Here is a 27,561-nt window from a genome sequence, read left to right as displayed (position 1 = left end):
TGCCTTGTAAACGTGTGTCCTTCACTTCCACGCGCCGACGTGGTGGTCCCGGTGCTCCCGTGGGCAGCCGGGGCATCTGCCAGCGCCGCCCATTTGCTTTTTTTCTCACCAATTTTGTTTTTCTTGTTTGTGCCAGGGTTGGGGGGTTTTTTTGGCATTTTGGGGGGGATTTTGTTTCTGGTGCTGTCAATGATTTGGGGAGGGCGCAGAAGGAGCTATTCCAGCGAGTCACTGTGGTCCAAGCCAAGGTCGGCGCTGGGCGCCGCTGGGAGGCCACCAGGCTCTTCCTCCAGCTCGTCCTCCTCTTCTTCCTCCTCCTCCATCTCCTCCTCGTCCTCCTCGTCCTCCTCCTCTTCCTCGGTGCCGTCGAGGGAGTCGTCGTGGGCCGCCAGCATGGCCTGCTGCATGGCCATGGTGGCTGTGGCTGACGAGAGGGGTTGCAGGTTGTCCATGCTGAGTGAGCCTGAAATTTAAAATATATATATATAAAAATAAGGACTCCCCAGCTAATATAAAAAGGACAAAAAAGTGCATAAACTAAGAATGACCCAAGCAAAAAGCTATACCTGAACCAAGCCCCCTGTAGGGTGTCCCACCTGCCCCAGCCATTCCCCAGGGTCCAACCCTTAGCTTTTTAGTTCACATATCTTCATTAAATAATGAGAAACCTTTATTTTTGAGCAAATAGATGCCCAGATTGGTTGGGCAGATCTCTTACTTTCCACCTTCTCTTCGTCTGCTCTCTTTAGTCCATTCTCATCTCTGCTCTCTTCATCTTCTCTAGTCCTCTTAATTTTCATCATCTGTTCTCTCTTCAGCTCCTGATCTTATCTCATCTTCTCTAGTCCTCTTAATTTTCATCATCTTTCTTTTTGCCTTCTCTCATCCGTCTTCTCCATCCAGTATGCCTCTTCTTTTTCATCATCTGTTCTCTCTGCAGCTTTGCTCTTCCCATCTTGTCTCATCTTCATCTTTTCATCTGTCTTTCATTTTGTCTCCTCTCCCCACCTCCCCCTTTATCCCCTCCCCAGCACCTCAGGAGACGTGCCAAGTGATGTCCCATAGCGGGTGATCCTTGGAGGCCGTTCCTATGCTGAGGAGATGGCAGTGCCCCATTGCCAGCACCCTTGTGATGGCCAACTGGAAGGATCTTGTTGCCTAAGCCACGCCTTCAACATATTTTTCCCCACAGGGTGATAAAGGGCTTGAGAAATCCTTAATTACCAATTAAGGCCATAATTTAATGTGCGGCCACCCCCTCCAGAAGGGCAGGAGCCATCAGGGTTTGTCCTTACCGTCAGGATTTGTCCCCGAATTGCCACCCTGTTGCTGCAGGACACCAGCGGCGATGGAGTTGGGCCAGAACCGCTGGGTGGGCCGGTGCTGAGATTTGATTTTCTTGGCTTTGGGGGCTGGATCCGGTTGCTGGCATCGAGCATGGGCTGCAGGATGCGCCGCCGGGCATTTATGAACCTTCCGGGGGAAAAAGGGAGACGATTCGAGTAAGAAAGAGTCAGTGCACCAATTTTGAGTTAAAACAACAGACATTCTAACAATTCGATGAGTTGCAATGTAAAACCCTTCCGAAAGTGACTGCATGGTTGAAAAATCTGGGGGGTTTTACCCTATTTTATCTGTCTGTGGCATGTTACACCACTGCATTATTTTTTCCAGCTGAGTTAGAGGCTGCTGCATACTGGGTTTGCCAGGAGAGGGCACTGAGACATCACGAACGAACGCTGAGGACTAAACCTACCCAAGCCCGTCTCCCAGAAATCCTCCCTAACCGCCCAGGCTACCCCAAAAAAAAGCATTATAAAGCAGCAAAATAGCGTGAAAAATTTCTAAAGCCAGCGAGATGACTGCCCGGGCCACCGACACGCTCACCAGTTGTTGACTTGCAAGAGGGTCAGGTTGGTTTGGGCGGCGATTTGTCTCTTCTCGTCCTCTGTGGGGTAGGGATGCTAGAAAAGAAAAAGGTGGGGGCAGCAAAATGACATCCCTGTGTGCAAAACAGCAGCCCTGAGTGGAAAAAATACAATGAAATAAACCCATTTTTTTTTCATCCGCCCCCCCAAACTTGGTGGCTTCTTGCATTTAGATGCAAAACTCAAGGGTGGCCTCTGAGAGCATCGTGGTTTCCCTCGTATCCTTAGGGCTTTTGCAAGGGTTTCCATCAAAGGCTTTTTCTTGAAGGAAAATAATACTTATTTTTTTAGTTCTTGTGATTTTCTAATAATGGTTGTTGGTAAAGGTGGGATTTGGGCTTCAAAACCTGCTGTCACCCGCAACGCTCTTTGTCAGATGCATCAATAAAACAGCCCAAAACATCTGCACCGGGAGACTACCAGCACTCAAAGCTTCAACAACCTCCTCCCCAAATCCTCCTTTCCAACTCCAAAAATGAAATTATTCTCAAACCAGCCCCACATGTCATTTTTCAGAGCCCCAAACCAGCGCCAGTGTTGGTCCCTATGACTTGTTTTCCAGCTGTTTGTCCCCAAAAGAGTGTCATTTCCTTGACAAAACCACCAAAGTCATGGCATGCAGGAGAATCCTGCCCCACCGGGGCCTCAGGGATGCCAAAGGGGTTAAAAATGCCTCTTTTTTGGCAAAAGTATCTCCATTATTGACATTATTTCCAGCATTCCTTCCTCCTGCTGATGCTACACAATTTCCAATAAAATGATGAGCTCAGTTAGGTTAAAAACCAAATCATCTATGATGCCAGATGGAGAAAGCCCATGGGGAAGACCAAGCATCTTCTGACCATGAGGACCAGGCTGAGAGCAAAGGTCCAACCATCCAGTAGAAGGGCAATTTGTTTCAGCTTTTCGATCCAGTTTTGGAAATTTCAAACCACGGGATTCTCCTGGCACCCGGCAGAAAATCTGTGGCTCAGTTTCGGGTCTTCTAAATGCCTTTTCTGCTTGCAAATCTGCAGTTCAGCCCTCCAAAAGCACGGGAGATGCACAATGCAGCTTGGGATGGCGGCCCAACGCAGCGACACTATTGTCCTCAATGCAATAAATCCAAAATATCCCATTAAAAAAAAAAAAAAAAAGGCTGGGAAGTTCTCAACCAGCTGCTGCTCGATGTCCTGGGTCATGTTTTACCCCAAGTTGCTCCTTGGAGCTGCTATTTTCCACCTTGCTGTTATCTGTGGTTCTCCCACCTTCCTGGAGAGCCTCATGCAACTCTTTGCAACCAGCTTCTGAGTGATTTCCTGGCCAAATAGTTGAGGAAAAAGTGGGGGGGTTTAGCATTTTGCCATTCTTCCAGCTTTGCTGGTGGGAGAGCAATCTCCTGGCATGAAAATACCCTGGTTGCATCCGCTGAGCTCCCTCCATCTACCTACATCTTCAATGCCAAAACCAGGGTGATTTTGTAATTCTGTATTTCAACTGATTGCTGATGTGCCACAACCACACCTGTGGGGCAGCTTTCACACCCCAGCGTGCTGGAAAATGGTATTTTGTAGCTATTAACTGGAAAAAAAATGCTCCATCACCCACTGCCATGGTTTGTGGAAGTCCCTCTCTGGTTTTGTTCGCTTCTTCGTGCGTTAAGGGAGTATTTTTGCCACCCGCAGTGAAAACGGTCATCCCCAAAATACTCCCAAAATAAAACCTAAGCCACTTTGTGCCTCTGAATATAAATTCAGACAAAACCACCTCGATTTGTTTGGGTTTGGGGGTTTTTTTGCCTTTTTTTTCCCAGTTTTTACAGGGTGTTTTGGCGGCTGCGGTGCTCACCATGAGATGCTGGAAGAGCCATGAGCGCATGATGTTGGTGGCATGTTTGGGCAGGACACCCCGCTTGTTCTTGGACTTCTTGTCCTCACTGTCGAGGAGGGAGGTGAGATCCAGGTTCACCTGCCAGGGGAGAGGAACGGGGAGAGGACTGGCTGAAAATGGCGATGGACAACCCAAAAAACAATCAAAACCAACCCAATAAAAGGAGCAAAACCAACCCAAAGTGGGAGTGAGGTGAGTGCAAAAAATAGGCACTTGAAGGGAGCAATGCAAAACCCCTTCTCTTCCCCCCAAAATTGCATTAAAGCCACATTTTGCCCCAGGATCTCTATTTAATATCTCTGGTTTTGTGTCAAATGCTTTGCAGAGGGCTTTTTCTCCCTGTGGTGTCACCGGCACCGTGGTGATGATGCTCCGACTGTTTTCGATGGGTGATTAAGGAGGAAAACAATTTCACCTTAAAAAAAAAAAAACAACAAAAAAACCCAACCACAAAAGATGACTTTCCAAACCTGAGGTTAAAACCCTGCCATTCATTAATCTCTTACAAACCTGCCTTCCTCACCCAGCTGATTCCCCCCACGAGGAGAAACATGCCCGTTGATCAAAAATTTGCTTTTTTCCCCTCCCAAAAATCACAAATCAACATCTTGCTGCAAGAGAAGTATTAATGAGGGCGCAGGAACCAAACTGAAACCTCAGCGCTGGAGTTAAAAAGGGATTTTAAAATTTTTTTTTTCTCCCCCAGCTTTTCATCACAACACTTCTCCTGGATGAATTAAACATCAGGCCAGCAGGTCCCTGTGGTTCCCCTGGGCTCTCGCTGAATAAATCACGCCGGCAGCGCGGGAAGAGCATCCGGAGGTGCTTGTCTGGGGCTCCCTCCCTGCCCCGATATTCCCTGCGCGCGTGTTTTTCCCCCCCACGGAGGGTTTTGCTGCAAGATTGAAGCCCCGCAACGGAGAGATAGTAAAGAAAGAAATCTAAAGCAGCATTGCATGGGCGATAAAACCTGCCAGGGAGGTGCCACCCTTTTCCAAAATGCCTTTTGATTTTTTTCTAAGAGGCTCCTGCTATTAAATTGGGGCGTTGCACAAGACAATTTTCATGGGGTGGTGTGGGGGGATTCTTGTCGCTCTTCCCTTAGGAAGCAGCATGGCAGAAATTGATGGGGTTTTCCCCAAAATTCCTGGGGAATGGGGGTTTGGAAGAGATCACAGGCAACGCAGCCAACAGGGATAACAAGTTGCCCTTATAAATCCCGTTCTACCCCAAATTGTTGCCTCATTGCAGCCACGCCGGGAAACCCCATGTAGTTAATTGCAATGACAAAAAAAAAAAAAAAAAAAGGAATCAAAACAGAGCAAATGGCTAAAAAAATACCCCAAAAGCAATAAAGCAAGGAAAAAAATATGAGCCTTTTCTATGAGTGCTGTGATTGCCACACCAGAAAGGCCAGTGATCCCAGATCCATAATATAATAGTAATAATATATATCATTTCATATCATATCTTATATGATATTATACGATATTATATGACAGCTGATACGGTATGGCATTGTATTATATTATAATACATTATATAATACCCTAAATTATAAATTATATCCTATATATTAGAATATGATACAAAACGCCAATAATATAAGCATTGCTACAATTTGTTAGGTCCTTGCTGTAATTTTTTAGGTACCCTAAAGGCTCCTGGCAGATGGATTTAATCAACCTTTCTTGCTAATTAAAAATTTAGGATATTCCAAGGGTTGCATTTATGGAGAAATTGGGGTTTTTGCTTGCTGCAGCAGTGTAAAACACTGTAAACTGTACACCAAACTGGCGGTGGGAAGGTCTTACCTGGGCGTTGGGGATCTGCAGGGCACCGGGGGCAATGGCTTGGGCGAGGACCTGGCCCTGCGACGTCACCATCGTCACGGGCTGGTACAACGCTCCACCTAGGGAAGAAAAGGCTCGTGGGGGGGCACGGAACCCCCCAGATTTCTCCACACATCCTCCCCCCTTGCCAGTGTCCCCCGTGGTCCCTACCTGGCACGGCGGGTGAGCCGCTACCGGCGCTCATGGCCAAGTTGCCCGGCGGTAGCGCGGCCGCCGGTACCACGATGCCCGGCGGTGGGTTGGAGGCGGGCGGCAGTGCCGCGGGTGAGCTCTGCAGCATCTCCTGTGACAAAAATCCATTAAACCACGAATTTTAGCATGCAAGGTTTTCATTTTCCCACTCCAATAATTGTTTTGTTTTCCCCCCTCAGGTTGTTCCACAGGCAAAAGTGCAGACAAAGGGATTTTTCGGTTTGTTGCAATTGCAAAAAAAAGGTGGAAAAAGAAGAATTTAAGCTTTGCAAAGCTCCCTCTAAGCATCTTCCCCAAAGTCATCTTCTCTGTGCAGCCTCTATTCCCCATAAGGAACAAGGAGAGGAAAAAACAGACAAGAACGAATTTTTCAGTCCTCATTCTCTAAGTTTCTGGGGTTTTGATGCTTTGACTGGAACTGGGTAATGCAGCATTTGCTAAAAACCAGGGCAAGCACCATGGTTTCCCCTTGCTAGAACAGCAGTAAAATAATGAAATTAATAATAATAATAATATAACCCCATTTGACATCATTGCTTGCAGCTTTAAGCTGACTTCTTGCAAAAATGGACTTTTTTTTTTTTTAGCCAAAAGCTGTAATCTCATTATCAGCCCCAGCTCTGGAGCAGGTCTTGCATGCAAGCAGCAATTGGAAAAAAGCCCAAATTGAATGATTACTTTGAGTATTTAAAGCAACATTTCGGGAAGGGAAGGGTGCTGGAGGTGGTGGGGGAATACAGGCCGATGTCCCACGACCTCCCAGACGGGCAGGATTTTGCAAATAACCTTTGTAATTTCAAAATAAGCCCAAGATAACGCTGTCTCTCTTAATTTGCCCAGCAAAATTGCACTCATTCTTTGCAATAAAAATATTTTTCCCCTTTTTCTACCCGTTTTCCCATCCTGCGTTGCTTCCCTGGTGCCCACCTGCTTCTCAGCTGTTGAACAAAATGCCAACAGAGGGGATTTTTTTTCCATCTTTTTATACCATTTCCCTTCATTTTGATGCATTTCTTCAAGAAACCTATTACTTGGTTCAAGAAAAGAAAATTTCTCTGGACTAGTGACATGCAACGACACCAGAAAAGGCGACCACGCAAACGTGGTCGAGCCGAAAGAAGCAGCAGTTCCTCTTTTCCTTGCAATAAAAACAACAGAGATGGGAATTTGAATGCACAAATCAATTAATTTTACACCAAGAGATGATGTGGGTGCATCATTCCTCGGGGAGTTAAGGTACCCCTGTGTCCACGGCGATGCATTTCCCATTGCTGGGGGGAAAATGTCATTTTTTGGCCTTTTTTTTTTTTTTTTTTCGCTTTTCCCCGTTACGTTCGTGCCTCTATCAGCTTTTTTCCCCATCAGCCACCACCGATTGGCCTGTGCAACGGTTCTGAACAAACTCTGATCTCCCTGCATGCTTTTGCTATGAACATCCCTTGCTGCATTTTCCCCTCCCATGATGCCGAACCCAAAACGTCGAAACCACCGCCTCTGCGGCCTGATATTTTTGTCTTCTCCATTGATGATCTGAGAATTATTTATCTGGAAATTCTGCTACAATTGCTGTGAATTTTTGCCTTGCCTCCCAGACATTCCTTTTCATAGCAAAATTAATAACAAAAAAATGCAAACAGGACCGTAAAATACTTGTACTTTTTTTTAATATGGCCTCCCCATTGGGGGAAATGGTTTGAAAAATGAGGATTTCTCAGTCTACAAAGCAAAAACCAGTTGCTTTTGAACGCACTTGGCTTTTGCTGTGTCCAGCTAACAAATACAGTGGAAATATTCATATAAAGCCAAATGTGGACCTTGGAGAACCTCAAAAAGCAGTCAGATACGGGCCAGAGGTTTGGACATGGCTGATGTCCTCCAGCTTTCCTCTCCTACCTTACTCTTCCACGATTATTCCAGAAGCAAGGCATCCAGAAGACCATTTTTGGAAGTGCATTGTCAAGAAATAATTTGGGATATTGGGAAATGGAAACAAGAAACTGCCGTTCCCAGATACAGCCATTTTCAACAGCATTTTATGATGCCAAAAATTGCATTTTTTGGTGGCGTGGAGGAAAACTGTCCCAAAACACCAGCTCCAAAAAGGCAGAATATTGGTAATTATTAGGAAAAGATATGAAAGAAATTCATGGTGTTTCTGCAACGGCACTGTGAAACCAAGGGTACCCAATGGAAGCGGAGGCTCTGCCTTAAAATAAATATGGGTATCTCCAAGAAGATTTAAAAAATATATTTTGCATGCTAATTGCCTTGGATCACAAATGCCAGCCAAATTATATTACGCTTGTGATTTTGCTGCAGTGGAAAATATTTGATATTTTAGGACTCCAAGAAGTTGAAAAGTTTCCGTCAGTTTTGAAACTTGAGCGGACAAAATGCATCACTAGGTGTCTCTGCAGCTCCACGTCTTGGCGCTGACCTTCCACAGCTCTACAGCAAAATATGATTTCTCTGAATTAAAAGTCACTTTAAGGAAAAAAAAAAAAAAAAGACCTGGTACTTCTTGCATTGCACCAAAAAATCCCCTTTCTTACAATAAGGCAATTCTCAAAGACCAAGTGTAAATACGTGCTAAAATTCAGCGCTGCTTGAGCTGACGTCCTTCCCCTTGTGCTTTATGGTAACAGCAATTTATTTTTAGGTGGTGTAAGAATTCCTGTCTCAGCCTAACTTTGTGACATTTATTTGTGCTCGAGGAAAACTGGGGTTAGTTGGAGAAAAAAGCAACCCATGAGTTTGCCAAGAAAATGCTGGCCAAACTCAAAGTCATGTAAGAAGATTCTTAAGGCTCCTTCGTGGATGGACGCAGATGAGAAACAAGTTGGCTTTAAATAACAGAGAAATCCAGGCTTGTCCACAGGGCAAACCTGGATAAATTAAGATCTACCCAGAGAAGTACTGCATCGAGTCACGCCAGCCCAACCATCAGCCTCCAACCACCAGCAAGATGGAGGAGAAATTCAAGAAGAAAATGCTCATTTAATCACTGCCAATCAGCTGCAATTCTCACTCGAAACCAGAGCTGAAAAATGCAAGATTTAATCCAATTTAAACACCTCTAGCAGGGCTGTGGTCCCCAACGCAATTGGCTTTGCGGTGGGTTTTTTCCTTGCAAGTGAAGTCAACTGGAGAGCAGTGAGGACCACTTTGATGTCGAATGAAAGTTGAACTGATTAACTTTAAGCATTGGGTTAAATTGGCGCTTTCCCCCCTCCCCCCCCCCCCATGCAACTAGCACTTCCCCCCTCCCATCCCTGTCTAAAAACCTCAAAAAATAATAAATGAAGAGAGGGAGTTAAAAAGGGTCCGAAAAGGACTCAAGGGAGAGAGGAACGAAGCCAAGTGAAAAGCAACCAAGGAAAATGGAAGCAAGGGAATTGCTTGGTGGACTCACAGGCCAAAGAGGCTCAAACTCCTCCACAAAACAAAGCGAAGCACAAAATGAGAACACGATGGAGAACACAGGGTAGAAAAAGGTTCAGGGAAGGCTCCCCACACAGGGAAAAAAAACCCAAATTTTCCACCCAAACTTGGCCAACGCCAGGAGTCATCTCTAGATTTGGCGACAGGCGAAGATTTCAGCCACAGCCGAAACACCGGTTTGGGTGCCCTCTCATCTTTCCATCACCTCCAGGCATTTATGCATTTCCAGAAATTCTTGTGGGTTTTCATCTTAGCAAGCACAAACAACGCCAAGCCAAGGGCCATCCTTTTGGATACACCAGGAAAATCCAACCACGATTCTCCCGCAATGACATTTTGGCAGCTCCGGACGTTGTTTTCTCAGTTTGGGTCGACGTCCTTGTTACTGCGGATCTGTAAGTTTTTAGGCAGGCTGTCCCGTGGTAAAAAAAAAAAAAAAAACTTTGCAAAAAATGGAAATATTTCGCTTTCGTGACCAAGGTGGTACATCTCCTCACAAAACGCTCGATGACCCTCCCATACCCTGAGAAAACCTATTTTCTGAGAAACCTCGTTCATGGCTATTAATCACATTTCCATCATTTAGATTTAAAAAAAAAAAAATCCATTCCTAAAGTAGTGGCCCCTTAGCTGTTTTACCTGCCCTCAGCATGAGATTAAGAGGATGATAATTAGTGACATCATCTCAGTTGCCTTTTTTTAAACCCTGATCCTGTTATTCCTCAGCTCTCTGGGGCATCCCCAACCCTTAAAACTCACCTGATGGATACAGAGTATTTCCACCCTTTTTTTTATTTAAGCCTTATCCATGCAAACTCAAGTATACTCGATGAGTCAAAGCACTCAGGCACTTGACACTGCTTAGCTGGATAACTAGAAAAAATTTGCCGTCGTATCGTCACTGGTACGTCATCCTCACCCAACGGCCAGATGAGATGGTGGCTCCTTCTGGTCTATCACGGTGACTATTTCAGCTCCTGCTGCCTGCTGAAAATCCCTTCGTTGTTGAGCAAGCGTTTCCCCTCCAGTTGGGTCTTTCCTGGGCGCATTCCCATTTATTTAGCAACTGCCTCCAAATCCTCACTTGAATTTCTCAACTTTCAAGCCTTGCCCGGAAAGGAACCGTCGGCAGCTCTGGGTTTGCGGGAACCAGAGGCGCTTGGTACCTCTCCGTGGGCCTGATTATTTTCCAAAGACTTGTGCTAATTTTCTGATATGATCCCCACCTCTTTGTGAGGCACTAAATCCTCATTACTTTTCCTGACCGATGCATTCTAATTAGATCAACACTTTAAAAAAAAAAAAAAGGAAAAGAGGGGGGGGGAAAAAAAAAACACAATAGCCACAGGACGGCTTTCCATCTCATTAACTCCCTCACTTATTATTTTCATGAAAATTACTGATAAAAAACGTGCATCTCCATTTGCTGGGACCAGGAGCTTCGTCGGCTCATATCTAACATCTCTCTCATCACCCGGGATGCGAGCTGTTGCCATGGTGACGCACAATAATAGAAACTAATAAATTACAAACGAGATGCTCGTTGAGCAATTATTGTTCTCTTTTATGCAAGTGTCTTGCTAATTTTGATCATAAGGAATGCTACCATAAAGCAGCGAAGGGATAATAAGTCCATTTCTAGGCACTATTAGAAAATAGAGAGAGGATGGGGTTTTTTAAGATCAATGATTAAGTGGTTTGGTGCTTTCAGGAAACCCAAATAAGAACTAAAACTTTTGGGGGGGGCTTTTACCTCCCTGTGCTGGGCCATAAGCATCGTGTTGGGAGCTTCAAACTCTGCAGGACTTGGAGCCGAGCTGCTAAAAATGACGTTATTTTTAACTTTCCACCACTGTAAAAAATGCCCTAAAAAGCCCCCACCACCTGCCTCCTTTTTTAGGGAAAAACCCCAAGAGCTGCCTGGGTTATTTTGGGTTGGCTGCAGTTATTTCTGGCTGGATTGGGCAACCCCAAATTTCATTTCGCCCTCCCCCCAAAAAAAATGAAGTGTGAGAGAGAAACACACAACATTGCATCAAGGAAGTTTTTTGGGATGCAACCAGCCAACATTTATTCCCTGCACGTGAAAACCCTGACCCATGGGCAACTTTTTTCCAAATATTAAGTTACAATCTGTTATTTTGCTCCGAAAGTCACCAAGGTGCCGCTTGGTTTGGCCTTTTCAGCTGATGCTTCTGCAATTCTTGGGCACCTCCTTCTACTTTCCCACTGTGACTGAGGCACCAAATGTTTCCTTCTTCCAGCTAAAACCCGTATTATGCACAAAAAAAGTCAAGGTGAGAATGTTGATCACGGTGGGGGTGAACTGCAAGATGTGCCGGGGCAAAAAAAAAGGTGCAGCAAAGCCAAAAAGGGTTAGCTGAGACCCAAAAATCTGTTGAGCTGCTTTGAAACGAAGACAAGAATGGGGAGAGAGGAAGCAGCCAAGAAAATCACGGTGTTTCTGTCCCTCCCGACAATAAATGGTATTTTTTCCTGGAAAAAATGCAAATTTCTTGTCCATTTTCTCATGTGCTTGCATGGCTTCTGCAATTCCTTCCCCCCCACGTTTCACTGCTGAGTCATAAGAGTTTAGGAGAAGTCTCTCCCTTTTGCAGGGGGGACACAAACATTGGGGTTGCAGCTCGGCCAAACCCATGGAAAAAAAGGCCACCAAAAAAACCCCATTTTTAAAAAAAGAAAAAAAATTGCCACGGTGTCACTTATTGCACCGTATGAGCGCAATAAGGGCTTTTTATTAATGATTTTCCACAACTGGGGATGGGTTTTGATGAATTTCCAGGAGGCCACAAGAGCTGTAGAGCAGCCCTCAAACCCTGTTGGCCCAACTCGCCCGTTGGCCAACGTGCCAACGATGGTGATTACCGGTGATATTTAAGGCGTTACCTGGGGGTGGAGGCTGATGGAGGAGGGGTTGGGGGAGTAAGGCCCCCCCAGGTCGTTCCTGAGTAGGTTGTCACTGTGCATCTTGGTTTTGAGGCAGGTGATGTAGCGGTTGCAAAAGTCCTTGCACAACTCGTTGACCTTCTCCAGCTCCAGGAGGTGGATGCGCAGCACCTGGATCGCCTTCACCATCTACGCAAGGGCACACCGCGGCAAAGTTAAAATCACTTTTGCCCACGAAGCATCAGGAAAAAAAAAACAAAACCAACCACCAACAAAAAAATCAATATTTTCTCACTCAACGCCTAACCCGGAATCGATCCCTGTGGTAGAATTAAATGCGTTGCCTTTCTCAACACACCAAAAAAAGCCAAAAAAAATCAATATCCTTGCCCAAAACCCATGCCAGAGCCCACCCCTCAGCACCTCTGTATTTCTTTACCCTGCCCGTCATTCATACCTCTGAAATCCCAAGAGGTGAAAATCCACAAGATTCACCATTACCTTCGTGGGAATTGCTCCCCGTGCCGAAAAAAAAAGTCTGAGCCAAAGCCCTGGCTGTCGAAAAGTCTTTGGTTATTCTCTGGAGGCCACTTCTTCTAACAAGATTACGGGGCTGCAACTCCACCGTAAGCTGTTGCTGGTGCAAAGCCTGGGCCTCATTAAAACATACCCCATAAACGTTAAAAAATTTACACATAAAACATTCCTCTCGCCAAGCTGAAACCTTAAGTTTTACAGCCGCTGTTTGAAATCTTGCATAATATATAAAATTTCAGCTATTCACTCCGGGGCAATAAATCCGGTTTTATGTAACAAAGCGTCTTTGCATTTCAAAGGGTGTTTTTAACTTGCAAATTTTAGTGGTCATCTTTACAAACTGCAAGTCCTCACAGTTGGGAAACATCCCGAAAAATCCAGCGCCAAACTCGGGTGGGCGGCTCCACAATGGAGAAAGCGAATTTTTGGGTGGTGCCCAACAGGGATGATGGGTTGTGGCTGGAAAAATCCTTTTTTTTTTTTTTTTTTTTGCCTTTTTTTTTTGCCTTTTTTTGCTTTTTTCCCCCCCCGTTTTTTCCCTCCTCCACCGTCAGCGCAAGGTGGAGGTGTCGCACCCCGGCTCTTCGCATCCTCCCAGGGCTCAATGGCCATGAAAGTCAATATTCAAGGGCAAAGGCAAGAAGACCTGACACATATATGTATAAAAAATAAATCTCTCAATTATCTCAGCTCATTTGCTTAGGGTCTCATTTTATGTCCCTGCTCCGCTGCGTCGTATATCTGTCCGGATAAAGAGTTACAGTCCGACGGCGTACGTGCGCGGGGTTGTAAAAAATACAGATGCTGAATTAATTGACTGTGTGGCACTCGGCAGCTGATTGAGTTGATAATGGTGAGATCTGACCTTTTTCTAATTTCTAATTATGTGCATCTCGGCGGTGAGGAATACATGACTCTTATTCTAATGATAGCTAATGCCGCTGGCCTTTTCATCCCTGCTTTGCCAGCGCCGATTTCGGGGGAAATCGGTGGCATTAAAAAAAAAAAAAACAACGCCCAAAGAATAACCAAAAAAATAGGACAATGCACATAGGGAAAAAGTATCAGGAACAGATTGGAATGTTGGGGTTTGAGCAGCGCAAGACTTTTTCATCCAAAATTCCCCCTAGTTGGCGCTTCCCACCGACGGGAATGGTCCTTCTTCAGCATCACATTAACCGTCTCGTTTGTCTTGATGGAGGCCAACCGCGCTGAGCCACTCAGGTGGCTTTTGGAGAAGTTTTGGGCATTGGATAGAATATATACAGATATGTCCTAGAAATATATCCAGTGCTGCAAGGACTTACATGGGATCAGTGCAAATTTCACCTCAGCAGCAAGAGGTGCTCTAAAACACGGCCAAAAAACATGCTTGATGTGGATTTTTTCAAGAAACCACCAAAATTCCAGTGAAAATAGCCTCTGTGGACACGTTTCCTGCACTGACCATTTGCTGGAGATGTTTCACCTTGATATGTGTAGGATTAGATTTTCCTCTCACAAAATTTTAGATTCTTTTTTTTTAGCTTCAGCTGTCTCCATCTCTCTCGCTAGATCATTGTACCTGTTTTTATGTAATTTAATGTGAAGAGGGTTTTTTGGTGCACCTCAACATCTGATGCACGTTCAGTCCCAAAACTGAAATAATCCCAACCATTTCTTTTTTTTCGGTTGCTCGTCCCAAAGCGATTTGTGTACTTGGCTATAAGACACTGCGAAATGGGTTTAGTAATCTGCAAACGGGGCTTGGCGCGGCCTGTAATTTTTTTGGAGGGCCTTCCACAGATTGCTAAGCCACTCGTGGTTGAGGGATGTCACAAAACCCTCCTCCGTGAGCTGAAATCGAGTACAAAAGTTGTGGGATTGAAACTGTCTCTGGGGTTTTTTCAGGAAGGCGGAATTATTTGCACTTGGTTCTTCTTCCCTTCGTGACTGGTCATCAGACAAAATCACCTCCTTGATATCTGTACCATTTAGAAAAGCTGCCAGTGAATTGCCTGATTTTGCTTCTTTTCTGGGATGGAAATCCCTCCGCTGCTACATGTCCCAGGGGACATGCCAACCCCCAAGGAAGGTGTTTTGCTCTGTGCATCATCAGAGGCGGGCAAAATTGCCTCTTTTGACCTTAAAAATTTGCTTGTGGAGCACTGGGAGGGTGCACCAGGATGGTGCCATGGAGCTGTCTACCCGAGTGCTTGCCATGGAGACCACATGTGGAGGCTTCCTGGACAAAATAATGGGATTTGGGGATGTTTCCTGAAGTCCCTGCAAAAGAAAATCTCCATCCCAAGCAGAGTCTTCTGAGGGACCCTCAGCAGCAGTGGGTACAGTACAAAATTTGTGTTGCTATGGCAGGGAAGCCACCAAAAACAGTCCAAAGTGTCCCAAACCATTGGTATGCATCAACCTTTTTGGAAAAAGCTCATTTTTCCTTACTTCTAGGACAAGAGCTGGCCATCACACTTGAAACGAGATGGTGCCAGACAAGAATGCAGACGCTATTGCATGCTGCACCCAAAGAGCAGTAATTTCTGCAGAGACTGCAAGTTTTGGGACACAAACCAGCCACTGATCTTGGCTGTTTCCAAGAAACACACTGACCCCATGGAATTTATGTGTGAAAAGTAGCCAAAAATTGGGCCGGGGTTTGTTCTCAAAGGGGATTTTACAGAAAATGTCTCAGAGAAGGTCTAGAGAAGGTCTCACGAGGTCTACAGAGAACATTGCCAAGATGGCCAAACTGCAAAGAGAGCCCAAAGATCTTGCCCAAAGTGTTAGATCTTCATAATTTGTTTCTCACCCCCTACCTTCTCCCTGCCCCCCAAAAACCATCCTCCAAGCCCCAGCTGCCTCTACCAGGTTGTCCAGCTCAGGGTCATCACTGAAGAAGGGTTTGTGCTCCTGCTCCTGCTGGTGGACGAAGTTCTCGATGTCGACGTCAAAGCTGGCCGAGGTGATGCACTCGGAGCCCTGCGTCGCCTGCTCGCACTTCTCAAAGAGCAGAGTCAGCAGTGGGAACAGCGGGTGCCTGCAGAGGACAGAGGAGACCTCCCGTAACGCCCACTGTTTCAGGTCCTGTCTCCATTTTCACCCCACACCATCCACTCATTCCCTCCCAGTTTGCAAAAGCCTGGTGGTGCAAACCTCACTCCCAAGCGCTCCCTCTAGACCTCTTCCAACAAAGCTTTAAAATTGCAAAATTCACCATTTCTCCACCAGGCAACGACTTCTCCCAGCGTCTTGGTACTTTCCATCCTTCCACCAAAGCCAGCATTTCCCAAATGTTTTGCCATGGGCTCTGGGGTGGTCGTCTTGGAGCCATCTGCTGTCCTGGTGGCTTTGCATTTTTGGGGATCGACACCAGTACCCGCTCGTAGATGGTAAGATTTTACCCCAAAATGTCTCTCTGGGTTGGAGACACCGGATGGGGATGAGCTGGTATTTCCACATGCCCGCAGCACCCTATGGCCCAACTTTGCTATGGGTTGCTCCTCCATCAAGAGGTCCCTTTGCACCTCTGTCAAGCACATCCATGTCCGTCCATGAAGATGGGTCAAATCCCACTTCTTTCTTACCACAAGAGGACTCTTAGAAAGCAAAGAGTTGCAGTTCTTATTGCAAACCCACAAAATGATTAGAAAACACTTGCGATTCTTGCAAATCCTCCGTCTGCTCTGATGATGAAGCTACATCAATGCAACATAAAATGCAAATACACATACAACACCAAAGCACGTGGAGAAGAAGGGGATGAAGGCCACGAGTTAGCACAACCCTCAACAAGCCTCTCCAGCTGTGCACATGAAAAAAAAAAAAAAATAAATAAATAAAAAGGATTTATGAAGTCTTTCAGGGGAGAAACGCAAAAAGCTGCTCCAGGGACGGTCTCCCCCAGCACGCCAGTTATCCCAGCGCAATGGGATTTTGCTCCACCATTTTCTTTCCAAAAGATGGTCCCAAAGATGATTGTGAATCACTTCCTGCTGGTCTTTTCTGAGCCAGTCAGGCGAAGGGGTTAAACCCCTCGGCTAAGTCTTCATTTGCAGCCACTAATACCGCAGCATATTATAGTTTAATCTGCCCTGATCCCGGTTTAATGCAAGATTCGCCGAGGCTGGAGCGGAGAACAGGGAGGAGGGGAGGGGGGAAATAATTTCATAATTTCGGCAGCCCCGCCGGGGCTTAACCGAGGGATATGAAAGGCAAATTCCAGGCGGCCAGCTGAATTATTGGGACTTATGAACCGGCAGCTCAGCGGCAAGTGTCGGCTGCCGCTTCCAGAGCCGCTCCATCAGTTAGGAGCAAAGGCACAGAATTACTCCCAGGATGGCGTATTCAATCCAATAAATACATTAAAAAAATTAAAATAAAATAAAACCGAACAATTTAAAAAAAAAATCTTGCATTTTTTTAAAAGTAAATAAATAAAGCCCCAAGCCAAAATAACATGAAATAGTAGCAAATAAACCAACACAAAATCAAATCAAAAAAAGGTAAAACAAAGCAAGAGGGAGGCGCAGAACCCCCAGGGATGGGTTAAGGGAGAGCACCAAGGTCCACGTTGAGGAGCAGCGAAATTTGGATTTCCGCCACGAGCTATATGCCGAATTCTTGCGTCAGGGTTTTTTTTTTTCCCTTTTGTATGCACAAAATACACAGTTTTCTCTATTTCCAGCTCTTCCTGTGGCCATGACAGGCAGGGGAAGGGAACGGCCACCACGGGGTGTCTGCAGGCGGAAGTTGTGGCACGAGCTGGATCCCGTCCTCGCTATGAAATTTGGGGCGGAAAAAAGCTTTTTGCAAAAAAAAAAACCAAAAACCACCTCTTTTTTTTTTTTTTTTTTTTTTTTTTCTCCAGGGAATCCTCCAAATAAAAGGGCTGAACTGGCCCTGACATTTCCTTGCAGAAGAGAGGTCATTCACAGGCACTAATAAAAAGGATTCGACACGGGCTAATAAAGAGAAATGAATTCCTCTAATGGCCTAATTTCGCACCCACCAGCCGGCGGCACCGTCGACACATCACAACGTGAGTTTCTTTTTTTTACCCACCTCCAATATACCCCTTTCCCCTTCCAAAAAAAAAAAAAAAAAAAAGAGAAGAAAATAAACTTAATGCAAAGAAATACATCCGTTTCCCAGTCGGAAAAATCCAGTTTGCGGCACTGGGGTGGTCGAAGCAGCGGTTCCTCAGGAAGCATCATCTTTACCGATCCAAAAATCTGTCGGGAAGTCCCAGAGTCGCAGCCCCACTGTTGCATAAAGTCGAGAAAAATACTTCAGCTGGGAAAAATTGACAGCAGAGAAGCGATGCTGCTGGACCAGTCCCCGCGACGATGCTCCCAGGCCAAGCAGGGAGGGGGAGGAGGAATTTTTTCCCCTTTTTTCTAATTTTTTGATGGGCGATCAACCTCCCGCTAGAGCATAAAACCCCAGCGGGGTGGCTCATCCAGCATTCTTTATATTTCCCATCGCGTTTTCCCAGCAATTTCCCTCCAGGTTGATGGACCGCCACTTACGGCCGATGCCTTCTGCCTTGGTGCAATTATTGAAAATTAACAAAAATCCATCGTTTTGGGTGGAGGTTATGGCCCTGGGAGGGCTAAAAAAAAACCCCTGTGTGCATTTGATAGCTAATGCCATATACACAATCCATATCAACCGCTGTAGAGGTGAATATTCAGATTTTCACGCAGCGAAAAAATGCTCTTTGGGCGTTTTTAGAGACAAAAGTGTATTTGGGGGCTAGTTTTGGCTGGTACAAAAAATAAGCATCCAGGCTGGGCCACCTGAGTCCACGTGTGGGACCAGCCAACAATTTTCTCCCCACTTTTCTGGGTGGGAAATACCTCCCAAAAGATACTTCTGGGGGTTTTTTGACCTTCAAATTAAATCTGTAAAAACTCCAAGTATGGGGTTCGGGGTTTTTTTTAATTTTCATTATCCCACAAACGCTGCAAAAGTCCTCGCAGAAGTGCAAAGAAGAGGTGGTGGTTTTTTTTCTCGAATGACCTCGTTTGCCTTGAGAAAATTTTTTCCAGCGTTGGAAAAAAATCTTTGGATTTTTTTTTTTCAGAGTCCTTTGCGTTTTCCTGGGAAATCGGTAGGTTTAGCCCAGGCCTTCATCCGCCTTTCCCGGCCTTTTGGACTTGGAAGATTGGGATATTTGGACTTGAAAGATTTTAATTCCTTCGCTTCCGAGCCGTAGTTTTTTGGTTCACAAGGCCCTGCAGCCCTGGCCATTAACGGGGGCTTAATCCTTAACCTTAAACCTTAATCCTAATTGTATTATAATATTATTACACATTACTGTTACATCATTACCGTACGCATTATAATATTGTAAATAATTACATATCACTTATATAATTACATATTACTTAGATAATTATACTATTTACATAATTATAATGTTACTTATTGCAATTATACACAACATCACTGCATGTATTACAATATCATGTATTATTATCTCCAAAGTGACGAAAAACAGGGGAGCAGAGGGGCTCACCCATCCCACCCCCATTGCTGCCCGCACCCCGTACGGACGCATGAATTGCGTATTTCAGGTTAATACATGACTTTAGTCCTTTTTTCAGCTCAAAATCGCATGGTTTCGCCCCCCAAAAAAAGCCTAATTGGGGTAATTTATCAAATATTTTGGACGGGAGGAGATGCTGCAAAACGAGGTCCATGAAGGAGCTCCACCACCACACGTTATTATCGATAGTTATTATCGCTTAAAAAGGCGCTAATTGCTAATTCCCCCATTCCTGTGTGTTAATTAATGCATTAGAATAATAGTGGATTAATAATGCATTGCGATAATGAATGCATCACCGAATTGATGCCTTAACCAATGCATCAATCAATGCCTCAATCAATGCATCACCGGATCGATGCATTAATAATGCATTACCATAACGAATGCATTAATGAACCAACGCATTAATTAACACACCAATTAATGACTCCATGCACACTGATATTGGCTTGCGTCACCTGTAGACAGCTCGCTTGTCGGCCTCCAGCTGCGCCTGGGGGTCGCCGGCCGCGGCGGGGACTGGCGCGTTGGCGGCCGCTGCCGGCGTGGCGAGATGCACGGGCTGGGCCTTGGTGGGCTGCTGGGCTGTGGCCGTCATCTGGGGGGCAGGGGTGGGGGCAGGAGAGGGGAAAAAAAAGGAAGACAAGAAAACCAAAATGGGTTTTTTTTGTTGTTGCACCGAGTTTTGCAGCGAATTTGTGAAATTTAGGAGGCGGCAGCGCTGCCACGGGGCTCTGAGCAGGACGGGTTGGGGGCAGGGGGGTAAAAATAAATTTGCATTTCATCTGAGCTTGGAAATAGCAGGTTTAGGGTTTTCCCACTTTTTCTTTGCGGAAAATATAGGGAAAAAAATCCTTATTGCACCAGCAGCAAGGCAAAGGCGGGAGGGTAATTTATTACGGGATGCTTTGCAGGAGTCCCAGATTAAATCAGCTGCAACGCTGCTGCTTGCCAAGATTTTTTTTCTCGAAGCAGGTATTATTGTCTAGACACCCCGGCATTTGAAACTTTCTTCCAAAATTACCTGAGCCTCTTCCAACTCACCAAGCCCGGGAATGAGTCATTTTTTGTGCTGCAAGAAGCCAGCCAAAAAAAATAATAGAATAAAATCGATATTTTTTTCTTTCATCAGTGCCCAAATCGCACGACCTTAGCCCCGCCGCAACAGGAATCGCTGGAAATCAGCAGGCAAAATGCAAGAAAACATTCCACTACCTAAGAGTTCGCTTGTGGGAAAATGGCAAAATTAAATATAGGGATTTATAGACGGGAGATGCGTTGGTGCCAGGGCATGTGCAAGTCATGGCGCGTCCTGCCAGCATCACCCCCAAAACCACCCCCTCCCGCTACGTGGACAGGATTGCAAGGGTTTAGGGGCAATTTCCACTGAAAACGAACAATTGCGCTACAGAAATCTGCATTATTTGGTGCAGGCGGGTCCGCCGTGCGGCGCACGACGCGGCGCTTTATCTTCGCAAGGTTGGGTTAAAAAACAACCCAAAAAAAAAAAAAATTCAGGGAGACTTTGGATCGATTTGGGTTCAAATGCATCAGCAACTCCCCAAATCCAGTTCAAAATCTCAGTGGAAAATTAATGCAAAGTGGGTGTTTCCCCAGCTTTGGTGTCAAAATGTTGTAAAAAAAATGAGCATTTGCCTGTTTTCATCAGTAAATCTTCAATCTTGACTTGAGCTGGGTAGCAAAAGGAAGCCTCTGCCTCTCGCTAAATATTATATATAGAATTTATTTATTTGTCTAATAAACTTATATATTCATGTGTTTATTTATAGAGAAATAAAATATTTTATATAGTATTTATTCAAAAATATTTTATATATTATCATCTGATATACTTCTATATTTATTTCTGTGATCATTTAGATGAAAATAATATGTTTATATATATATTGTCCTGGGTTACAGTGTAAAATGTGCCAAAAGGAAAAAAAAAAATATTCTATGACCATCTTCAGGAGCTGTTGAGACCAGGTGGGGCGGTGCTCCCTGCCTGCCCCCTCTGGACTATCTCCTGTTACTGGGCACAACAACGCCTTATCGCCTGACCCATCGATAACTCGCTCCTGGACTATCTCCTGTTCATGGCCCATCAAGGAACTGCCTCACGACTCCCCATCCCAGTGTGAGATGCTCCGCCCGGGGAAGGGGGGGGAAGGAGCCAAGCAGTCCATGCCAAATAAAACCGGAGATTTTGAACACCCTAGCAGCCTTTCTTCCACTGGATTCCCAGAGGAGCTTTTCCCCCCGCTGGAGTTCCAGAGGACAAGAGCTACCTGCCGACCACTGGACCTTCGGAGGAAGACCAGACTCTTTTACCTGATTGCTGCTTCCACAGAACTACACCCATCGCTTCAGGAGGACTGCAGCCAGCATCTTATCGGACTGCTACTGCCACCCTAACAGGGTGTCAGGTTGTATTCCTGACTCTGTCAGTGTAAACCAGGGGGTTGTTTGGTTTTTCCTGCTTTGTGTTATATATATATATATATATTAGTAAAGAACTGTTATTCCTATTCCCCATATCTTTGCCTGAAGGCCCGTTAATTTCAAAATTATAATAATTTGGAGGGAAGGGGGTTGCACTTTCCATTTCAAGGGAGGCTCCTGCCTTCCTCCACAGACACCTGTCTTTCAAACCAAGACATATATACACACACACACATATATATAAAAATACATATATGTACACATGTGTATGCCCACAGTCTTCTCCAGCCAAACCCACCCTTAAACTCAGGTTCTCGCCATGAAAAAAGCAGATTTTTTTCGCCGCCTTTAAAAGCTGCATAAACCCAAGCGCTGGGCCAAAACTGCGACACCTTTTGCTTGGAAAATATTTGACTTTAATATCTTCTGCCTGACCTTTTGCTGCCTTTTTTTTTTTTTTTTTTAATCTCCTTTATTGTTCATAACTCCAAAGTTTGGCTCCGCCACCTGTAGACTCACCCGGCGCTGTTTCATTTCCAACTCGCCCAACCCAGCAGCGGGTTGGATTTCCAGCCCTCTTCCCTTCCCCGCTCCAAATTAAATTAGGGAAAATTTGGGGTTCACTTCTCCATTCCTACCCCAGCTGTTCGGATTTCTGCCTCCCAACCCTTTTCTATCTAAAACCAAAATGCAAAGCGGATTTTGGGATGCTCCAGCCACGACACTGAGTATCTCCTCACCCACTTTCTCTTTTTTCCCCCTTTTTCTCCATATTATTTCCCTTGAGAATTACTTTTTTGGGGGGGAAAATAGCTTCCCTCCCTTTTTTTTCCTTTTTTAATATTTTTTTCCCCTCATCACACTCATTTACCAGGACGCCGAAGCCTTTTCCGCATCCTGCCCCAAAATCCTGCCAAGTTGGCTGTTTCCAGCCAAGTCTGCAACTAATTGGGCTATTACCAAAAAAAAAAAAACCCCAATGAAACTCCTCTGCGGCTGTTTCGAAGCCATTACCTCACCTTGGACTAAAGAAAATCATTAAAAAAAAATAAAAACAATCCCCAGACGGTGGAAAAAAGAGGCGAGAGGTTGTTTGGATGCGAGTATTTGCAGCCGGATAGGGATGCTGGGCAGAAATGGAGGCAAAAATGCAGCCAAAAATGGCTTTACAGGGAGCAGGTGGGGATGGGAAAGGAGGAAAAAGGCAGCAGGTTTCTGGCTCAGGAGCGTGAGCATCTCGAACGGGGAAATATAGGGGAAAAGGGGTGGATTAGTGGGTGAAAGTTGCAGGCAGGTGGGGTTTTGTTGGTTTTTTTTTCAGAAAATGGCCAAAAATAGATGCAGGAGGGAAAAAAAAAATAAAGTAAAAAAAAAAAAAGTAGACGGGGGTGGGGGGGAAGAAGGAGAAACAAAAGAGGGGGGAAAAAGTAAGAAAAAGTAACAAAAAATGTACAAAAATTATGTAAAAAAAGTAAAACAAATGTTTAAAAAAAGTAAAAAAAGGTTAAAAACCACATAAAATATGTACAAATATGTAAAAATGGGTTAAAACGTAAAAAATTCTGTTAGGAATGTTTTAAAAAGTTAAAAATGTAAATAAAAGCAAAATAAGTTGTTCAAAAGAGGCGAAAATAAAGTGTAAAAGAAGTTTAAAAATATGTAAAAAAAGTCTAAAAATATGTAAAAAAGTATTAAAAGTCTAAAAAAAGTTTCCAAAAGTTTTTAAAAAGTAAAAAAAAAGTTTAAAAACATGTTAAAAATGTAAAAGAAGTTTAAAAAGGCTTTAAAAATGTAAAAAAATATTTTAAAATTGTTCCAAAAAAACAAAAGTAAAACAATCCCCGTGTTTTTGCAAGACTCCAGGTGAAATCAGAGATTTTGGAGGTGCCGCTTGCTCAACGATGAGCATCACCTCCCCACTTCTATTCCTTTTTATATTCTTTTTTGCTTCTTTAGTAGAAAATCCTTTGCCGGAGCTGGCGGCTGCTCCCCAGGCGACGCGGGGCCAGTTTAAATGCCATAATCCCTCCGGCCTTAGGGGTTTTTTCGAAGACGATGGCCAAGCACATCAACTCTAGAGAGCAACCACGGCGAAGGTCTTCAGGGCAAGAAAATCTCCCAAATCAGCAATATTTACCCTATTCCTTAGCGTTTCACAGGGAAATTTCTCTACCGCCGTCTCACACGCCGAAAACGGTGGTTCTGAGCCCAAAAATATGCTGAGGACACCAGGAGTTCGGGGGTTTCATTGATCCTCCTGAAAAGTCAACATCTCTACCCAAGTTTTCACCAGCAACTTTGTTAAAAAATATTTTTCTAATTTTAAAAAAAAAAAATTGTATTTTTCCCAGTTTTGTCCCTGATGTAACCACCTAAAAGAACTTTCTGTGCTGAAAATGCTGAAAACTCAACATCTCCACCCAATTTTTAACAAATTTTAAAACTATATTTATATTATAAGTAAAGAAGAAATAAAATTGTATCTTTTTTCATAATTTTCCATTTTTGTCCCTGATGTAACCACCTAAAAAGCACTTTTTTGGTAGGGCAAGGCTGCTTTCATCGCTTTTGGTGCTGAAAATACCTATTTCTAGAACAACCTCTTTTTGCTAACTTTGACAATGAAATGGCTGAAGACTTTCCCTTGGCTTTTTCTTGGAATTTATTACGGAAAACATGGATTTTTATGCAGATTCTTTAATTGTCAACAGGTAGAGTTGCTTGGTGAGCGTGATTACGCTCGGTATAAATGATGCTTCATATTACACCCCATTAGGAGAACCAGGTGATTATTAAAACATTTTTTTTTCCTCCAAAAGGCAGGTTTTCCCATCATTTCTGCTTCATTTTTGCACATTTCTGACAGAGAGGGTGATCGCTTGCACAGCCTCTGCAGTAAAATACTAACGCAAAGCTCCCGCAAACCCCTTTTTTAGCACTCTTCTCCCCTAAACAGTCCCCTTGATGAGAAGGTTGTAACTCTAATAATTGAAATTTTTTTTTTTACTTATCACCGACCCTCCCCATCTCTTCCCCATCTTTGGGGAGAGGCAATTTGTGCCATTTGCTTTTCCAAACCCTAGAAATCCCAAATTTTCAGGTGAAAACCTCACAGCAGTCAGACCGTCGAGTCAAAAAAAGCCACTATTGGCTGCAGTTTTTCCTTCAAACCCACTAAACTGAAGAAAAAATGCTTGAGCAATGCCCTTGGTAGGGGAAAAAAGGAAGGATTTGGTCAACGAAGCTCCTGAGGGTCCCCAAAATTCAATGGATTAGAATAGGGGGCAGATAAGGGGCAAGGGATGGGGAAGGTAGAGGGGACGCCACTGGAGGATGCTGTGGAAAATCTCGGCTATTTTAAAAGTCCCTTAAATTGCCCATTAGGACTAAAACGGCATGGCGGCTCCCCGCGGCGTAAGTGAGCAAGGTTGGGGGGGGGGGGGGGGGGCTGACAAAAGGAAAAAAAAAAAAAATTGGGAAAAAAACCCTTCTCGGAGCGGAGCAGCGAAGCGAGCAAATGATGACACAGAAGTTGGAGGAGCCATAAAAACCCCACCGAGGTGTCGTTTGCGAGAAGTGACCTTTTCCCACCAAAGGAGACGAGCGGAAAGGAGACCCGGGTGGCTTCGGAAGGGGGGGGTGTAAAAGCCAATTTATTTATTTTAGCTTGCAGAGAGCAGGCTTGATTTATATTTTTTTTTTGCCCTGGGAGGGGAGATTTTTCTGCTTTTGCAGCCGAGATATGCAGCAAATGATGGAAAACCTCAACATTTACCATTTAAACCCCCTCAAAAAGCTGCTTTGAACGCAGAGCTGGTTCAGCACTCCGTCCAGATCCTCCCCATTTCATTATTGCAGCTGGGAAAGTGGAAACGTGAAGTGGATTTGCCCTCCCCCCCCCCCAAAAGAAATATCTCAGGATGGGCTGCGAGGCACGGGACTGTCTCTAAAATCCAACATCAACCCCCAGGTCCAGCCCGTTGGGGTTCTCTGGTAGAGTTTCTCTTGGACAAACTCCCCTTCTTAGAATAATTTAACTCTGTAACGATGCTTGGAAAAGTTATTTGACCCCTTAGAGCAACACCGTAGATGAAGTCTTTTTTTCCCCCTGCCACAGGTTGCCAAAAAACACCATAAAAATAAATCAAAAGGCCATTCCTACAGCTCAATCCGTCCCGCTTTTGCTAGACATTTCACCTTTCCAGTTTATTAACCTGCTGGCTGCAAACATGCCACCATGTCAGCTTTCCAGGAAGATGCTGCAACCCCAAAATAAGCCAGAAAGGGGAAAAAAACCCCATAGTTTGACCCAAACCCCTTCAATCCCGGAGATCGTGTCGAGAGGGGTTTTAATATTTGTCAGTCTCTGAAATGAAAGTTTTGGGGTGAAAAACTTTGTCACGGCCATTATTTAGGAAGGCAGGGTAATTAATGCAGGAGTTGGGGGGTCACGAGGGGTCTGGAGGAGCCCATGGGTGCTGTGGGGCACTCACTCACCTGTGGGGTGTCTTGGTAGGGAGGAGGGGGCACCGTCTGGGTGGCCATCATCGTCAGAGCCGGTGCCGGGGAGACATGGTGCATCCTGGGTGGGAGTCACATCGAGAACCTGTGGGTGGGAGAAGTGCCGCTGGATTAAGGGGGATTTCCCCCCTTTTTGCCTCAGAAAGGCAAAAAAAAAAAAAGGGGCAAAAAGGAGACGTGACGTTCCTCGCACGAGCACCCCAGCACAGTGCTCCACCACCCCAGGCCCTGAAAGAAACCCGAGCTGATTTGATGACGCTTATCATAATTTGACGATTATTTGAGATTTGTGATTTTTGGATAAGAAATGGATTTGGGGGTGAAGCAAAGAGGGTCGCTGGCAAGGAGATCTTCCCTGGAGAGCAGCCAGGCAAGGGCAGAGAGCTCTTGGAAACGACAGCTGCCATTGGTGAACCTCATTATATTTTCCCCCTTGTGAACCCTGGTGCAGCCAGGGTGGGTTTTTTCCACCCCTTATGCCTATAACCACAGTGCCTAAACGGGGATTTCCATCCCCTTTCCAGTTATTCCTCCTTTTTGGAAGCAAGAAGACATGTCATAAATGCAAATCTTTCCATTTTCTGAAATTATACGCTAAAAAAAAAACCCTAAACGGCGTGTCTCTGCCTTTGGCTGCCATGGAGTCACATCCTCAGGCACTGCATGGTCAGCCCAGGAGAGGCATTGAGTTGACCGACATAGTCGGCCTCTACATTGAGTTGACCAACCCCGTTGACTCCTACGTTGAGTTGACTGACCCCATGGTGACTGAGTGCACAGAAAGGAGGAAAGAGGGTTCAAACCCTTGTTTGATTTGAACCAGGGAGCAAACCTTGATTTTGCACATCCCATATGGACATTCTTCACCCTCAACCTTTCTTTCTGGAAATGCATAGCTATTTGGGGGGAAAAGGGGCTCCTTTTTTGCTATCTTCAGGTCCCAAGGAGATGGGGGGAAAAAAAAGAGGGGCACCAGGAAAGGACAGATTTGTCTGTCCTTGTCTCCCCAAGGACAGACCTGGTGGCAGATGTAACCAAAAAGCGACTCTTGGCCCTCAAATATCTCCTCTCCTATTATTTCACTGCAGCTGTGTGGTTGCTTCAGAAGAAAAGTCAATAATCTTGCTTAAATCCTCAAAAAAAACGGCTGTTCTGAGTCCTCTCCGAGGCTCTGAGCTCTACACTGATCCAACTCACAAATCCACCTGGCAAAATCTCCCCAGAGCCTCCAAAAGTGCTCTCCCTTCAAAGTGCTCTCCCTTCAGTGACCCATTTTTCTAAGAGATGACACGTCTCGAAGGGGTCGCCCCGTTGTGATGCCCAT

General features: G+C 45.0%; 1 protein-coding gene across 1 annotated transcript; it reads right to left on the bottom strand.

Moving 5' to 3' along the window:
* Positions 1–215: 215 nt before the first annotated feature.
* Positions 216–26,297, bottom strand: PKNOX2 (PBX/knotted 1 homeobox 2). Its single transcript, XM_086476927.1, is given in 11 exon segments — positions 216–463; positions 1,296–1,424; positions 1,427–1,473; positions 1,888–1,964; positions 3,756–3,875; positions 5,612–5,709; positions 5,801–5,933; positions 12,191–12,379; positions 15,584–15,755; positions 19,730–19,869; positions 26,214–26,297. Coding segments are annotated over 11 exon segments (1,437 nt in total).
* Between the last annotated feature and the right edge of the window lie 1,264 nt (positions 26,298–27,561).

The sequence above is a fragment of the Leptosomus discolor genome, chromosome 22 (genome assembly GCF_034619465.1).
Source record: "Leptosomus discolor isolate bLepDis1 chromosome 22, bLepDis1.hap2, whole genome shotgun sequence".
NCBI classification, from domain to species: Eukaryota; Metazoa; Chordata; class Aves; order Leptosomiformes; family Leptosomidae; genus Leptosomus; species Leptosomus discolor.
Note: the sequence above shows the minus strand (reverse complement) of the source record. Positions and strands in the feature narration are given on the sequence as shown.